The sequence below is a fragment of the Melanerpes formicivorus genome, unplaced genomic scaffold, assembly GCF_026170545.1.
Source record: "Melanerpes formicivorus ecotype bairdi unplaced genomic scaffold, bMelFor1.0.p_v2 SCAF_6, whole genome shotgun sequence".
NCBI lineage: Eukaryota > Metazoa > Chordata > Aves > Piciformes > Picidae > Melanerpes > Melanerpes formicivorus.
Genome location: NW_027142358.1, coordinates 14092995 through 14111265, shown reverse-complemented (window position 1 = coordinate 14111265; position 18271 = coordinate 14092995). Strand labels below are relative to the sequence as shown.

General features: G+C 36.7%; 1 protein-coding gene and 1 long non-coding RNA gene across 5 annotated transcripts in view; one reads left to right on the top strand and one right to left on the bottom strand.

The window, feature by feature from the left end:
• The window catches only part of ADK (adenosine kinase), a 286470-nt gene that overhangs the window by 78348 nt on the left and 189851 nt on the right, over window positions 1-18271 (bottom strand). For all 4 annotated transcript variants that reach the window (XM_068139861.1, XM_068139863.1, XM_068139859.1 and 1 more), the window contains exon 7: window positions 3315-3485. In XM_068139861.1, coding sequence (XP_067995962.1) covers window positions 3315-3485 — 171 coding nt within the window. The remainder of the gene's footprint in view (window positions 1-3314; window positions 3486-18271) is intronic.
• The window catches only part of LOC137441896 (uncharacterized), a 43230-nt gene that overhangs the window by 17262 nt on the left and 7697 nt on the right, over window positions 1-18271 (top strand). Inside the window, exon 2 of the long non-coding RNA XR_010987514.1 lies at window positions 9069-9181. This is a non-coding gene — a long non-coding RNA (uncharacterized lncRNA). The remainder of the gene's footprint in view (window positions 1-9068; window positions 9182-18271) is intronic.

The window sequence follows — 18271 nt, the reverse complement described above, 5'->3', positions numbered from 1 at the left end:
AGAAGTAGTCTCCTTCCTGAAGAGACACCATCGTAACTTACATCTTTTGGAGAGATTGGAAATTGAGTTCAGATTCCTGAGCCCATAATTGACTTCAATGGGTCAAGTATATCAGAGACAAGAAGTTTTAGCCTTAACTGGAAAGTGCAAAGAGGTCTTAGAAAGAAATATATGCACATTTAGGCTTGTTGCTTCATATAATTGCTGTGTAGGAAACATTCCACAACTCTATTTAGAAATGTAATTTTGAAAGTTTTTCCTCCCTTGACCATTCTGTTACTGAAAGTTACTTGGAGCAGTAAAATATATATTCTAAGGTGAGCTTTCACAGAGGAATTAGCAGCAACTTGTGACAAAGCAGTTATCATTGGGAGATAATTGACCTTATTTGAGAGTTAAGCATCCTGAGGCAAAGTAGAGTGTGCTTAATCCTGGCAGGTTAATTATCCAGTGATTATCCAGTAGCTTGGAAGGTATTATTGCTAAGAACCATTTGCAAAATGACACTATTAAAAAACCCTTAATTTAATAAAAATTAAAAGCAATGACAATAATCAAGTTCTCCAGTCATGTATTGCTAGATAATGTCTGCAGAATGGCCCTAATTGGATAGCAGCAATGAACACATAATTATTCCTATTCTGAATGTTCTGTACTAAATTTATTATATGAAGTACAGTTAATAAGTATCTAAAATCTAAGGCAAGATGTTTGGCTAGTTATAAAAAGGATTTGAACAAATGATCAAAACACCAGTGGTCACTGAGCTAATGCTGAAACTGATACATGTAATGAGTTGTTAGCACAGCATTCAGTGTCTCCAATGCAGTTAAGGATATGTTGGCATTTACATTCTGAACTAGAACATTTATTCTGAGAGGTTTATAACTTGCCCATTTTAATTACCATCTGGCTGAAACTTGAAATAACCAATCTCCATTCAGATGTAAATTTTAAGTAGAAGATGTAATTTAAAATCACTTTGCCAATTGTTTTCAGTTTAGGAATGGCAGCAATTTGGAATTTTGCTGCTCTTGGATGTTTTTGTATTACTCAAAATATAAACAGCCCAGTGATTAACAATAAAATTGCATTGGTCTATAATGTGGAGTGAAGATAAATATAGGGAAGAATAAAAATCGTATCTAACAATATTGTTTGCACTAATAAAGTAACAACCACGCCACATACCATGCCTGGCTTATATATTAACTTACACACTTTCAATATTTAACTGCACCAGCAAAACTGAAGAGAAGCATAGCAAAAGGAAATCAAATTTAATTGGCAAAATTTGTTGTTGGCTAGTTGAAGTGGTTCACTACCCATCAAGGCATAAACACAAAAAAATCCTGAATGTACTTGTAGATAAAATGAATATAGTAAAAAAAACCACACCAAAAAACCAAACCCAAACCTGAAAACCAAAGAAGGAAGCTACTAGAAAGCAGACTATGTCAGAATGAGCTTCTCTTGAGTTTTGCAACTACTCTTTACCACAAACCATATGCAGGGAGCAGAAATACTGACAATCACAAGATCAGCAGCTACTAAAAACTAGAAGTGCTCTGTGCCAAGAACATGGTTTCAAGTTTCGCAGAAGTACAAGAGAATAAACCACTGCAAATAGCATTTCCACAACTCAAAACCAGTAATGACCAGCTTATAGACCAGAAAGCAGACTGAAAAAAGACCTGAATTTCAACTTATTATTTACAATAAACAAAGAATCAGAAGCTATTTATATCTTATACTGACAAGTTTTAAGTATGATCACTTCAGTTTAAATAGTATCTTTTACCCAAAATGACACCAAAATGCTTCAGAAATTATGCAGAGAGAATACAGGGAATCTTTTCAACTTTTATATACATAACAATCCTATTTTATGACAGCAAGTGAATAAGTAAGCTGAAATGGCAGGGAAAATTAAGGCAGTCTGAATATAATTTCTAAATAAGGAATGTTGCCAGTGTAGTAGACTTGCTTACAAAGTGTGCAAATATACCAAAGTAGTAATCTATGTTTTATCTTCTGAAAAACAGTACCCAATGGGTCACTGTGATCTCAATACTTCTACTAGGTCTACTGACTACTAGGTCATTGGGGCAATATTTATGTGAAAGACCAACAAGGATTAATCCCAGAAGTTTCTAGGAAGCCCTTTCACCTAACATTGGCTAAGTTGGAAATCACTTAATTTGTGAAATCTGACAAAGTTTTTTTGTTGAGATTACACTGCTATTAAGTTAGAATGTTCAGTAGCATCTTTGTGAGGACTGTATTATGAAAGACAAAATAAAGGAAACAGCTAGCAATAGCAGCAAAATGCCTGGAAAATATTTCTGTATTGCTCACTATAGTCAAAAAGGTTTTCTTTATCCTACTGCATCCAAAAAGATCACCATTTCATTTTTTTTAAAGTCCTGCATTTTTAACAAGGATAGTGCCTAATCCAGATGCCTAACCCAGACAGGCAGACAGTAGTGTATAAAATGTGTGCTGGTGCAGCTCCCTGTATCACTCTCAGGAATAACCACCTGCAGGAATAAGCCACTTTTCTATAATTTTCCTGTACAAGCCCACAATTAATTTGGGTGTGTCACACTTTCTAAAGCTTTTGTTGACCACTTTCTGCTGAGAAAACTAACATTTAAGAGCATATTCTTAAGTGGAGAAAAATAAAAAAGTGATAGCACTACAATGACTAATTTGGTTTATTACCATGGACTTAGAGGCAGAATTTCATGTAATCTGTTTGTCAACTGTTTCATAACAATGCTAAGCCTTGCTTAGATGCACTGCCAGTCTATCTACCTTAAAAGTAATGAGAATCAATACTAAACTAATTAGCCATGTCTTAGTTTTCTCCTCCCACATTTCTTCATCACAGAAAATGCTATTAATAGCAGCAGTAGGGGTATGTAAACAAGTTACAGAACTTCAGCAGCTCTGCAGTAGCCCTTTGTAAGTTGTTTTTTTCCAGCAGAAAGTTAACTTTTAGGCGAGTACATCATGCATGTAGATAGTTACTAAAAAGCAGCCAAGGTGTTGGATATTTCCTTTTAGCCTAGAGTAACTTGTTCACATATCTCTACAGTACAGTGAGCAAGTTGTAAACTCCTTGTAGGCCAAGTGACATCTTTGGCTTTATTGAAATATCACAGTCCTATGACCGTGGATTTAATTTTCCAGTGAAACTTCAAATGATCAGTCTCTTTCTCTAAGGAAGAGAGATCCAGGAGCAAAGCTCCTAGACACAAACATCTAGGTGCAAGAGATAAAAATACTTCTACTACTTTTGTAAGACTCACCGTCTCATTTCCAAAGAGAACATCGACGTAAGGCATGACTTTCATCATAGGCTCTTTGTAGAATTGGCTAATAAATGGCGCAGAAAGATTCAAACTGAAGATCTTGTTGTTTGCAGAAGCCTGAGTAGCCACTTTTAATACTGCTTCTGGTGACACCGTCAGGAAGAATCCCTGCAAACATCCAAACAAATCAACGTATGTTACTAATTTCATGTTGGAAACCACATGAAGTATCTTCCTTCTAGAAGCTCTCTCCCAACCCGCCTTTGTCATACATGTGCACAAAAACATCTAGAAAAAACTGCCTTTCTATTAAGATACTGTGGCAGTGACAGAGAATCTGCATATGCTTAGAATCATAGCCTCCCAAAACGAAACATAACTCCCAACCTCTGCATTCCAGGTAGTATATCTTCTCACAGCAGCTAAGGCTAATGTTTATGTTTTAAAGGGTGATATATAATAATTCTAAACACCTCTTCTTAGTAATACAGTCAATCAGATTGTGTTGCTTAATTCCAAAGTCCAGTATGATACCACCATGAAATCCCTTGCCTGAAAAATTATTACCTTATTCAATTGGTTTGTACGTCAAGGTTTTGATAGCTGATGCTCTACAGGATTGGTTTCTGTAAGAAGCTGCTAAAAGCTTCCCGTGTGTCTGATAGAGGCAATGCCAGCCGGCTCCAATGGACCTGTCATTAGCCAAGGCTGAGCCCATCCTTGATGGTGGCAATGCCTCTGTGAGAACACATTTACAGGGAGAAAGTTATTGTGCGATGGCAACTGCAGATGGAGAGGACTGAGAATATGTGAAAGAGCCAGCTCTGGAGCCACCAAAGACAGTTAAAATGAAGGGGGAGGAGATACTACAGGTGTCAAAGCAGAGACTACTCTGCAGTCTATTGTGAAATCCATTGTGAGGCAAGCTGTTCCCCTGTAGCCCATGTTGAGCAGATATCCATCTGCAGCCCATGGAGGACCCCATGTCAGAGCAGGCAGGTGCTTGAAAGAGGCTGTGACCCTGTGAAAAGCAGGAGCAGGCCTGCTGGCCAGACTTGTGAACCCGTGGGTGACTCAAGCTGGACCACTCTGCTACTGAAGGAATACACTCTGTGGAAAGGACTGATGCTAGAGAAGTTCATACAAATGTTGTATGTCTCATTTTTATAATCCTAAAAGCAATTTTACTGTTCTCAAAACTCAGTGAATATCAGTAATTCTCAAGGAAGAGCAATGTCTAAGGCACAGTAACAAGCAACTTCGAGGGGGGTATGATAAATTGAAGCACCATCTCAGTCCTACTTGTAACATCAGCACCATAACACTTTAAAAGGTATAATAATGAAGCAGTTTCATTTTCCAGTTTTTATCCATATTATATCTCTGGATAACAGAATATATTTTATATTTTTATTCTGCATACTTTAGCTAAGAGATCATTCTAGGTATTCTGCTCTTTGGGAAAAATATAATGGAGAGTCTACAGATTAGAATCCACTTAGAAAGTCTTTCTGTTTACTTCTCCTAACTTCATACTCTTTAGTCTAACAAATGCGTAATTGATTTCAAAATCTGGGCATGATTTGCTACATGACAATAAAAGACCAAAGGGCACAGGAATGTTTTGCATCTTGTGGAGTTACTCAGTACCTTCAATGACTGGAAGCTTGTAAACATCCAAACCTCTTTGCTATTTTTATATTCTGAAGAATTAAATGAACAGTTATATAACATCTCATCTCCACAGCAATCTCTACCACCTTTTAGTTTTCCATTTTATGACCAGAGTTGGATTTTTTTAAGAACTGTTCCAAACACAAAATAAAAACCTTTCAAGGCTAACATGTTGCCAGCTGTGGATAAATCACAGATTGCTATACAGTAAATAGCAACCTGGTCAAATAATTAGGCTTCTTACCAATTTTATGTGTAAAATTTCACCTGAACTGAAATACATCTGATTGCAATTTAAGGTACAGAATACTATCCCCATGAGATCTAACTCAGGCCTCCATCCAATTCCCTTTTCCTTGGAAAGGCAACATAAAAGTACTGAGATGCAGATAGGAGAGCTTACTTTTCAGATACTGCAAAGGCCAGAAACTCTCAAAGGCTACAGCTCTGCCTTCTGGTTTCCTACAAATCACTTTGCATTTTTTTGAGATTTTTTAGTATTTGTATTTAAGAAACAATATATTAAAACATCTAGGAATTAAGAGCTGCATGCGTGCAAACTCTTGTAAAAACTGCCAGGTATAACATTTTTTTGCAGAACAGGCTGTAGCAACATAAAAAAGCCCCAGTTGCAGCAATACAATTCACAAAATGGATTTAACAAAGTAGGAAGGAACCTGAACAAATTTTTCTCTAAACCTGGGTTTAAAGAAATCTAACTAGACCTCTCTCCTTAGGTATTTGACTTGAGCTTTTCTCTGGTTTTACTGGAATTGCCATTACAGCTATGGCCAGCATAGCTACAGAAACACAGCTTTCTAAATGTGAATTACAAATAGGTAAGCCCCAGATCACGCTATTGCAGCATGCAACAATTGTTGCCACTGTGAATGAATGCCACTAAACCAAACAGGTTTTCTTAGATCTTGCTAGGATTCATAAAAATGTCACTCTGTGGCTTCCTTAGAACCACAGCCCTCACGCTTTTGCAGCTGCCACTGCTTTTGGTCTAGACACATGTATACAAAGGAATGCCAAAGTCAACTAATCCTTGCTCCAACAATTAACTGTTAGCCAACATTAGCTTTGAGTGTAAGAATAAGTGTATTTCGGTATCACTGGTATAAAAGATGACATTCTATGCTCTCCTACACATCGCAGTCTACTTTTGAGAATTTTGTGAACCTCTTTACCATCAAAACCCAAAGATACTTTAAAACAACTGAGAGTAAAATATATATAATCAAAGGATGAGACAGTTAATATAAAGCAGTTCCAGTAGCCCAGGAAATTTACACTGCATATGAAATGAAATGACTGTGCACATATCTATCTTTGTGAAAGAATGTTGTACATACAAGGATATATGATAATTGGACAGTGCAGTCAAAGAAAGTGAAAGGCAGGATTATCATATTAAGAAAACCTATTAAACATTAAAGGCTATCAGACATACTAGCAGCATGTAATATTCTTTTGGTGTGCATTGATTGAGACTGAATATACCAGGTGCTACTGCTTCATGATGTGCCACTCTTTTCTACTGCTCAAAATGTAATGAGTCTATTTTCTGCACCAGGAAGAAGGTACCATTGTACCACAAGCCAGAGAGCAAGACTGAACAAATACAAACACCAGGAAAATAGGATGACAGACTGAATTATTTATATGCATGTACCTCTCCCTGCGCAGCACATTCCAATGGCTAACAACTCTCTGTGAAGAACTTTCTCCTCACCTCGAGCCTAAACCTCCCCTGGTGCAGTCTGAGACTGTGTCCTCTAGTTCTGGTGCTGATTGCCTGAGAGAGGAGACCAACCCCCTTCTGGCTACAACCTCCCTTCAGGTAGTTGTAGACAGCAATAAGGTCTCCCCTGAGCCTCCTCCTCTCCAGGCTAAACAATCCCAGCTCCCTCAGCCTCTCCTTGTTGGGCTTGTGCTCAAGACCTTTCTCCAGCCTCGTTGCCCTTTTCTGGACACGTTCAAGAGTCTCAATGTCCTTCTTAAACTGAGGGGCCCAGAAACGGACACAGTACTCAAGGTGCGGCCTAACCAGTGCTGAGTACAGGGGCACAATGACTTGCGCGTTCCTGTTGGCCACACTATTTCTAATGCAAGACAGGATGCTGTTGGCCTTCTTGGCCACCTGGGCACACTTCTGGTTCATGTACAGCCAGCTGTCAACCAGTACCCCCAGGTCCCTTTCTGTTTGACTGCTCTCCAGCCACTCCAACCCCAGCCTGTAGTGCTGCATGGGGTTGTGGCGGGCAAAGTGCAGCAGCCGGCACTTGGACTTGTTGAATGTCATCATGTTGGACTCTGCCCATCTGTCCAGCCCACCAAGGTCCCTCTGCAGAGCCCTTCTAGCTTCTAACAGATGAATACCTGCTCCCAACTTGATGTCATCTACAAATTTACTGACAACTTACTGCATCCCCTCATCCAGATCATCAATAAAAATACTGAACAGGAAAAATTCAGGCCAAGATGATAACAAACAGCTTTGCAATTTTGAATGTATTATCGTTTAATAGCTCAGAAGCAATGCTTGCATAAGAACATACAGAGATAATACAAATTAGGATTGTTTTCAAACCTCCTACCCACTAAAATACATTTTCCCTCCCTTCCTTCTTGCTCTTCATCCACTTGCCACTCCCATTTATGGAGTGAAAAATAACTTTACCATACGAGCAACAGTATTTTGAACCACAGTATTCTGAGCTGGTGTTGAAATCCCATTCGGTAACAACGTAAAATGAATAAACTGCAAGTGTGAACTAAAGTATTTAACTTCCAGAAACATATATACAAGTCATTTAAGATGAATTATACTCTGCTAACATAAAGGGAACACGTTGTTTAATCCAAAATTATTTTATACCAAGCATTTACATAAAAATGCAATTATGACAACAGCACCCCTCCATCCAGGGGCTGAATTTTTTCAAGCACATAAAAAGTTTGACAGCTCTCTAGTAACAGTCCTGATAAATACTGTGATTCAGTAAAGACCTACAGAAATTATTGAACTTCAAGTATGCTGGCAGTTCCAGTAAAAAGTGAGACTGCTAAGTGCCAAATGAATGTACTCTGTTAAACAACAGATATAATCAAGCCAGAGCTTTTGGACCCAGTTAAGTTTCCTACATTACGTAACAGAGAACTTCAATCCACACACTTGGGCAGAATAGACTTCCCTGAGTTCAGCTCTGCAGTTTCATCTGCTGCAGTCTAGCAGAAACATCAGGGCTTGGAAGAGTGATGCTGCAACACATGGTGAATTTTGGGATGGAGAATGAATCGCTAAGTAATCGCTTCAGACAGAAGAACTTACACAAGGCTTCCAAGTGCCCTTATAACCAGGAGATGCTGGAAGACTTTTGTCTTCTAGCCTCTGAACTACATGGAGCACAGTTTGGGTGCAGTTCATATCCCACCCACTGAAACAAGGCAATGAAATCATCTTCCCTCAGTACAGGAACCAAAAGGAAACTTCTTGGAACATTACATCAAATATTCCTCATCTGTCTTAACACATATGTGAGTTTAAAAGATCAGGGAACAATCTGAAAATTATCTTTAACACTGAAACATCTGAGGACAATACTTGACATGGGCAACACTGTCAAGTTAAGAAATTTCTTGAGTGCCTTTTCTCTCCCTTTGGGGTTTAAGCATTTATAGTTGCAACCTGTTCTTCCTTGAAATTTTTTAGCATTTTCTTTTCTGAGCTATGACAGAACAAAATAAACTGATAAAGACATTAAAATGCAATTTGAAAAAAAAAAAATCTTCAGAAACGATTAAAGAACCCCCACAAATTAAATAAACATGAAATAAACCTTCATTTATTAATGAAGGTGCCTGCCCTTTAAGTAATTTTTGTGCTTTCTCTAGGAAAGACAAAAGTGTTGTATAAGTATCCACATGGGAAACGTTCAGGCTGTAAATTAGCTAAATACACGAAGGCTATTGTAATCTATGTACTTTTTCTTCATGCAATAGGTCATTTAGGAACATAATAAATATCTACACACTGTCAATTGCATTTTGAAACTGGTTTTTATTTTGTAGAGATCAGCAAGTGGTTACTTAATGAAACAAAACCCGCTGCTTTTCATCCAGTTCCTACTAGAGACAGTTGTTTTAAATCAGGAAGTAAGGACAGCAAGAATGCAACAATTTCTGTGAGTAATTGTTTTGGCTTGTTTCTGTAAGCATTGTTTATTTTTATGAAAGTATTGCTTTATAACTGGAAAATGACTAAGTTGTAAACTATTGTTTTATCATTCTGAGTGGACAGTGTTTCTGTTTTTGATAAAAGCTAAGTTTCAAACAGTTTTCAGTAACATAGGAAAAAAACCTGTCAGTAAATGTGCTTATATTGACTGTGACATTTTCCTTTATGATGGTGCCAATGTGTCAGAAGGAGAGGTTTGCTTTCAAACTTGAACAGCTTCCTTCTTGCTGAAGTGAACTGATGGCTGCCATATAAGTATCTATCAGATTACAACAGTAGCAGAACATCTCCAGTATTTGATGTAATATGTTAAAGAAAATAATTTTTTATGCATATATTAGCAATTTATTTTAATGTTAAATAATCTGGAAACCTTTTTCAATTCTGACTGCTACTGATTAAATCAAGCACTCTCCAGGAAGTTCTTCCAAGATGTATTTAGGACAAAAGAATTGTGTCACTTTACTTACAAGAGGTATACTTGTGGAATGTATAGATGAGAACTTTAACAGTGAGGTGAATGTGTAAACACACATCCAAGAGAGCAATAATACACCTGGCTCTGCAGTTGGGAAATGTCATTCCAAATTAAAAAATAAAAATAAATCTCCTATTTCCCTGGAAACCACAAAATTAGTTAAGTTCATTTTGGTAAGATGAATTAAGATCCCAAAATAATGGTTTGACATAGCTCCCTGAAGTCTGGCCCTCTGTTAGGGAGCAAAAGACATCTATATGCCCTCTGAAGTTCCACAGCCAGTTTTACAGGAGTTTATTAAACTCAGGGAGTGAGGTTTTAAAAAAACATATACTGAATTTATACAAAATTTTGAAGGAAGTATTAAACATCGTCTGGAAGACAGAAGCCTAAAGGGTTTATTACTTTGATTAATAATTCAACCCTTTTTGCCTCTGTTTACCCACTTGCAAAATAGTTATAATGATAAATACACCTCCATTGGCAGAATCAGTGGGAGGTTTAATTACTTAACATTACTGAAATGACTGAAATTCTGTGTTGAAAGGTATTATAAAGTACAGGGTATTACCATCAATAAAATATAAGCTGCAAATCAAACAAGCTATGATAAAGAGCAAACCACTTTTCTTTTCTCCTAGTATCCCAAAACCAATTTCCCAACGTTTTTCTTCACTGAAAACCAAATGAATCCTTACTGAGAAAGCAATGCATTTTAAAATATTTAATTGTTGATTAAAGAAACTGTTTCTTTCACCTTTCATGCTTCTAAAATAGCTCTTCATTAAAATTAGGTTTGCCTAATCCATCTCTTAATATGGCAATAATATTGCATTTAACCCAAAAAGTAGACTCAGACATACCAATTATTGTTTAATGAAACACTAACCAGAAGTCTAAAAGTTGGTAATTATACTATTTCTGATGTTTGGAACAATGAGGTAATTTATTTTTGGCCTTCATTTCCACAAAATTGAGCACAATTCCAGGGTCCCTGTCCTGGCAAGTATTTCAGGACATACAGAGTAAAGTATGGTTAATTTAGGTCCCTCATAATTGTGCAGTATTTGCCTGTGTAAGGCTAGTTACTTTAATATAATTTGGCATCTCATTAATTATGTAAACATCAACCATATGTTGAATTCATTCAAGTTTGGTGTGTACATAATATTTACAGCGTATTAGTAAATTGAGAGAAGCTACGTAACTACAAATGTATAGAGAATTTCTAATTCTCTAGACCGTTAATCCGCAGTTTGAAAGCTCTATAAGTAAACATTTAAAACAAGTCTATTCCTTGATTATTCAAATAGTCCTGAACGAGAACAAGTATGAATACCTTTTTAATTAAACATGCTTGTACCAGCACAATGGTTTATTTCATAAATACAGGTGAAACACTCAAAGACTGAAACTACTGGTGATGGACCATTGGAATGTTATTAGACAATCACCAATGACTGTGTCAAAAAATCTTGTTAAAAATCAGATTATTCGATATTGTTGTCCAAAATCTAGTGGAGAACCTGTGTACGTGCAGGAGACTTTTTGGTTATATAAAAATATTGTGACTTTTGGAGTGGAGCAGGAATCTAATACAGACTTGCTCTGCTGTACTTATAAATATCAGATCCCCTGCTCAAAAAGAAAAGGAAAAAGAAATCCTCACCATTCACTTGCTCCACATTAGCAGATACTGCTATATCTGTAAACATCATTGTTTAAAGATTCACAGAAGAATGCAACTGTTACACAATATAAACAAATACAAGAATGAATCCAATGCTATGAAAAATAAGTCAGCTTCAGCACGACATGTATACCTTATGGATTTCCCTATCATCAACATGATCATGCTATGAAAGGCTTTACTTAAATTCAGGTTAGAAAATACATATAAGTTATAATAAAACAAAGGTAAGATTTTCCCTAAGCACTCTCATACTGAAACACTTAAGCAGAAACCTTTCTTCCCTTTTCACAACTACATATGAGATTGTGTCAATTATAAGAACATAGCAGCATGGGGATTAAACATTAATCAGTCACTACCATCATCGCAAGAACATGTTTCATGGGCCCCAAAGAAAGAGCATATTTCTCCTATAAAGAACACATCCTGAGAACAAACAGACTGATACTGCAGTGTGATGTGATATGCACAAAGAGAAAAAAAGAAATGATCAAGAAGTAACACAAAAGATTTCTAAAGCTTATTGCACTATTCAAACGCTAACTCATTCTTTACCTAAGTACACTAGACTCACCATGGGCAAAGCTTCTCTAGACAGAACTACAGAAGCATATAGTGCATTTACAAAATATAATTTTGCTCGTGGAAGAAAAGACAACAAAAAGAACCAAGGATCCAAATTCTGCAAGTTTTATCAGTGACAATTCAGAGCAGCTCTAAAACATCAGCAGAGATCTGAATTCATTTTGGTGTGCAATAGGGCTATCCAAAACTCAACCAAACGTATCTGAAAAAAACACTTATCCATGGGATGACTTCTTCTGTGTACTAAAAACAAGTTTTATGGGAATACCAGGAGTTCTGTAATTTTCAAATTAAGGTGTAAATGATTAATGTAACATATACTTTCTCCCACTCCCCTAAGTATTTGCTGTCTGCTTTCAAATAGCCTATGCATCCTTATGATACAGTTAATGTGTAAGCACTACTATTGCATAAAATTAAATGCCTTTTAAAAATAAAATGCTCAGAAGAACTACAGAAGTTCGTGTCAAAATAGTAAAGAATGCACTTGTTTGAATTTCTGGTTTGCCATGCTTAAAAATGTGTCACTATTTCCTTTAAATATCACTCTTCCCTCAACTCTAGCCCCAGGAAAACAATTCCGTAAAACCTTCTTTCACAGCAAATATAACATTTACTAAGAACATACAATTAGGTCCTAATCATTTGGATTAATTACCTTATCTAGGTTTACAAGAAAACATTTATTGCTCATACTTTCACACATTATAATAAAATTAATTATTTAAAGAACATTACTCTTACTGCCTGGCCTTTTAATTTTCCTTATATAAAGACTGTTGCATGATTTTGTTTCTGAACACATACACACACACAATCAGACAAATAAATAAGGGGCAGGATATAGGCTAATTCCAACAATTATTAAGAAGTACAGCTGAAATGTGGACATGATTGCTAAAAATATTTTAACTTAATTTGGTGAATAATAATTGTGGAGCACTTTGAATACAATGAGCTTCCCATTAATTATTATAGTCTGAATAAGTACTTTATACAAACTCAAAAGAGGAGTGAAAGACTATTAGCATTTTAGAGCCAAATAATACTTACACTAAGTTCCTGTTCCTAATGAACTCATGAGCTCACACCTTAGAAAAACACTTTTAACAGCAGGACCATTCCTGTAACTAGGGAAAGTAGTGTTAGTGGTCTAATCCCAGATCTTAAAACCTGAGGGGAAACTTCACTGCTAAGACACTATTTTCTGTAATGTCATACTGTTGTGGGAGTAGCAGGTTTCAGGAGGGGCTTCAATTTACACTGCTATTTAAGATACTTTAAGTCTTCATTTTCTACTGAATATTTTCCATACTTCTCTACTTGAAAATTACTCTATTCCTATCACATTATTTGCCTGCCTTCACAGGAAATCACACTACAGATGCAGGAATTATGACTGAGGAAACTTTATCATTTAGGTAAAATGTACAGGTATTTTTTAAAACTGGTTTAGGAACGTGCAGACTGTGACAGTAACCCTTTAGCCACTATAGAAGTAAAATGCACCCATGCAGCTTCTCAATCTTCATAAGCAGGTCTCCAACTTCAGTGGAGCACAGCTCCCATCTGTGGATGTCATGGCATGCTTAGTAGGAAACATTCACAGGACATACAAATTCTAACAGAACACTTACAAATCATGGCTATTCCATTAACACTAGTGTCTGGAAACATGGAATTCAGGAAATACTGAATGAGGCCGCTTGCATATATACATTGAGATGCAATTTTTGGTGGTAGGATTGCATGCTACCGATTTAAAAAAATACTATGTAATGTTATAACGTTTTTCTGCAACAATAGAAACATACGGGCAGTATTTCTACTTAATGTATGATAGACAAATAGATTTCACCAACTGTCATGTAAATGAGAATTTATACTTTCAAATAAATTTACAGATTAAGAGCAACAAAGCTGAATACAAACAACAATTAAGAAAATGACTGGTAACTAGTAATTAGTGACTTCCACAGACTCACTTATGCCTCCAAAACTGTTCCTTTATGGAAATAAAGTTGCATTCAAGAAGGTATTTCCAACATGGCAATTCCAGTTTTGGAAGACAGGTCTGACCCCATGAAGCAACGTCTCTCCTATTTTTCAGTGCGTAAATTGGCTAGTCTGGCTTGATTGCATTTGCTTATTCTTGAAACGCTGAAGTGTATAAGGGAAGAAGGCAGATTTATGTGAGTTAATGTATTCAAGGTGAAATCTCATGAGTGCTGAACACGGGGGGACAATCAGTTCCCTGGTCCTGCTTGTCATGCAGTTCCTGATACAGACCAGGATGCTGTTTGCCTTCTTGGCCACCTGAGCACACTGCTGGCTCAGTGTTCAAGCTTAGTGTCATCTGCAAAATTGCCCAGGGTACAGTCAATCCCCTCATCCAGATTATTGATAAAGATACTGAAGAGAACTGGCTCCAATACTGAGCCCTGGTGAACACCACTTGTGATTGGGTGCAAACTGGATTTAACTCCATCACTACCACTCTTTGGGCTCAGCCCCCCTCGACAATTTATTACTTAAGTGAAGAATCCCTGCATCCAAGCCATGAGCCACAGATAAATATTGCACATTTTAAAAATGATCTGGCACTTAGAACTGTAACTTTCTTCAGGAAGGACATTGAAGATGCACATCCACTAATTTCACAAAACTTTCTTTGGAGAGCATTATCTACGTGACACTACTTAGAACATCTGCAGAACAAGAATAAGCTTAAGAAGCTCCCTTGTGAAACAGATGTTTAAATACTGCTATAAATCACAGGACAATATATTCCCCTCTCCAATATTCATGTTTATCCGTAGTAATAATTGTTGTTAATCAAAGGGTTAAGCAGCTGGTAATGACATGAACAAAAAAAAATAATTATTTGACAAGATTCCACCCTCATTCCAATCTCTACCAAAGCATCAGATGTAATTATAAATTTTCACCCAAGATGTCAGATTCTTATGTTAATCTTTGCACAATCTGACATTGCCATTCTTCAACTTTTATAAACGTGAACAGTTATCACTTTGTTTGTATGTCACCACAGACAACATAATCAATAGTTTTCATATCTTTCTGTTCATAATTTTTGTTAAAATGAGTTTTGGGAGCGCTGCTTACTTTTGTTCCACTACGAAACTTGTTACTGCTTGAATAGAGAGTAGCTCATCTCAACAATAAACATTATAATGTATTACAAAGCAGTCGGGGGGAAAAAATTGCAGCATTTTTTTTCCAGTTCCCATTTTAACATACTCTGTCCTTATCAAATTAATATCTAACAACAGTGACACGAAAGCAACACAAAAGATGGTTTTATTCACTTTAGATGTACTAATTTGAAGAATAAACTGCCTTTCACTCCTTTTCCTTTTATGCTCTGTATTTCTGTAGCAAGGGAATCTTACTCCATGAAACTGAATGCAAAAAAATTGTATCTGGAAATAACTGGCTTATAAAATATTACCTGTCCTCATTAACAGTATAAACACAACCCACAAACAAATGGATTGCTTGTTTATTGTTTCCACACTCAAACAGCCACCAGGCATGATGAAGAGGTATTCTTTCTGACCTGTCATTCAGGTCAAAATACCATGTGGGCACATTCAGCAATTCCTGCAGTTCTACAGCAAAAGCCCAGCTCTCGGCACAGTTGGCACTTTGCTCTGTACTGGAAATGGATATTGATAGATTTTCATGAAAGTTGGAAATAACACTTGTTGAAAAATTCATTATAGCAGCATATTGGCTCCTGTGAAGGTAATTTTGATCTTTAATTTGCGTAGCAATATACTAATTTTCCATGGGTACTCTGAAGTACCAAGAACTAAAAAAAAAAAAAAGAGGATCATTTTTAAGGTCAGTTACCAGGGCACAAAACTGGAAGGTAAAGAGGAAAATAAATTCTTGCTATCACAGGTTAGCTTTTGCAAATGAGCACCACTGTACCACCAGTCAAACTAGTCCTGACTTTGTAATATTTACTGAACTTGAGTTTAAAAATTTACTTTCTCGACATGCAGTCTGTTGGGAATTTCCCCTTCTGGGCATGAAAAAAGACAAGATTTCTACAGTAGAAAGAACTTATTCTGAATATGGTTACAATTTTGCTTGAGTATCACACGAGTACTTCACACACCCAGCAAAGAGTCAGCATTTTCCACTGCCAGATTAAGAACCAGAACCAGCTAGGAGTCTTGCTTCATCCACACCTTCCTTACTTAAAATGGATATGCTTATGTCATCTAACTGCTAGGTTTAGTCAGAGGTAATTACTGTGATTTACTAGAAACTTCTGCCCTGGTCTTATTTAGAAGCAGACAAATTCCATGACTCTTGAATGAGCCTTGCATCTGTGAAACTATGCACCCAATTTTGTAAATCCAAGAGAACTGAAATCTGATCTAATGCACATCCATATCACTGAGTAATAATATTGTCCTGCAGTTCAGATTGATGAAAATACAGAGAATGGGTTGCAACATGGCATTACTTTGGTGTATGTGTAAGAAACAGAGTCTGAGGTGTCTTCTGGCCCTATTTACTCCTGACAAATTGCACTCAGATGTGCAAGAGCTGCAGACGTTTTCCAGTGAAGTTGCTTTTCTCCCATCTATTCTCCACAATGATGACTGCTTAGATCTCACATACTCTGTCACATCCCTGTCCACTCTAATCTCAGAGTAAAGGAACTTTAGAATATTCACTGTGAGTAATTGTCCCTGGAAAATATTCAGCAATTTCAAGAATACATGACACATTTTAGAAATTAGATATTTAATAGCACTGATCACTAGCAATTTTCCTTAATTACCATCATAACCATTCTTTGTTCTGAGAAGAGGATACCTATGACAAGGAGCTGTTTGAAAAATTCAACTTTCATAAAACATCTTCTAAATGTCTGGCATTTTGATACAGTAATACTTTGTCTGCTTTTCTGACTGCCTGTAAGGAAATTTTGCTTGCCTTTGTATTTTGTTCTTATGGCAAAAGAATCTGTTCTGAGGAGAGCTGTACCTTGGTTTTACTACAGTGAATTATGTATCTGTTCAAAGATCATGCTCTCCCAAAAGAACTTTCAAGCCTGTTAAAACAGTCTGCCAACATACTGTGAAGATGTGGGAAATGGCACACCCTCACAAATGCCAGATGTAATTCTGCCCGCAAGAAAAGTCAGATGGAGTCTTCCAATAAATTCCTACTTCTTCTGTCTGCGTCTTGATTGATATATGATACCATTGCAGATGTATCCAATTTTATTAAAATGTGTCCCATCAGCTCCATTCTGAAAGCAGAATTTTCAAATTTACCCTGAGTTTGTGCATGTTTTGCGCTAAGTTGTTCCAAGTTGAAACCCAAGCATTTAGTTTTACTTCACTTAGTTCAGCAAGGTCCACATCTGGTCCAATCTTCTATGTCTGTGATTGAAAGACAGCTATATTTCATTAAAAGATCAACACTCCCACCCAATTTAGTTTCATCTGCAAACTTGCTGAGGGTGCATTCAATCCCCTCATCCAGATCACTGATAAAGATTAAAGAGAACTGGCCTCAAAACTAAGCCCTGGGGAACACCACTTGTGACAGGTATACAAACACACTGTTTGTTCTGCACTGCTTCATGTACAGAACTAAGCTTCTAATTCAGCTTGTCTTTGTGCAGTATTACTACCCAGCAGCAAAGAGTGTTTTGTTTCTAAAAATGACATTGTTGGCATTTTGCCCAAATTACTTAGGATTCTGAAGATATTGCCCAACAGTCAGGCTCCCACTCCTAGTCATTCTTTGCTACTAGTGTTTACATAGACTAATGATCTAGAACGTCCTTTGTGCTAAAGTTTTGTACTTCACCTTCTTGTTTCTCGACTGAGGATATTACAGTTCATTTCTATTCAGAAGGGAGCAGAGAGTGTAAAAATCAGTGATGCTTACTGGGAGATATTTCTGTGCTTGGCGATACAAAATGGAAAAGTATTGTGTGAGAAATGGAGCTAAATTTTAACACAAGTGTGAAAATAAACTATTTTTGTCACTGTGGTGTCACAGCTGGTCCTGTGATAGATGAGCCTTAGTCTGCATATGAAATGAATATACACTGAAAACTTTATTAATAGGAAGTATTAACTACTTTGGGATGATAACATACCTTGGATCTAAATCAGATGCTGCTCAAGGCCACACTGGGAATCACTAAGAGTGTCTTTCTCACATGAGAAAAATACAGTAAAGAGGATATACATTTCAATTCTTGCACAAAATTACATTGGCAA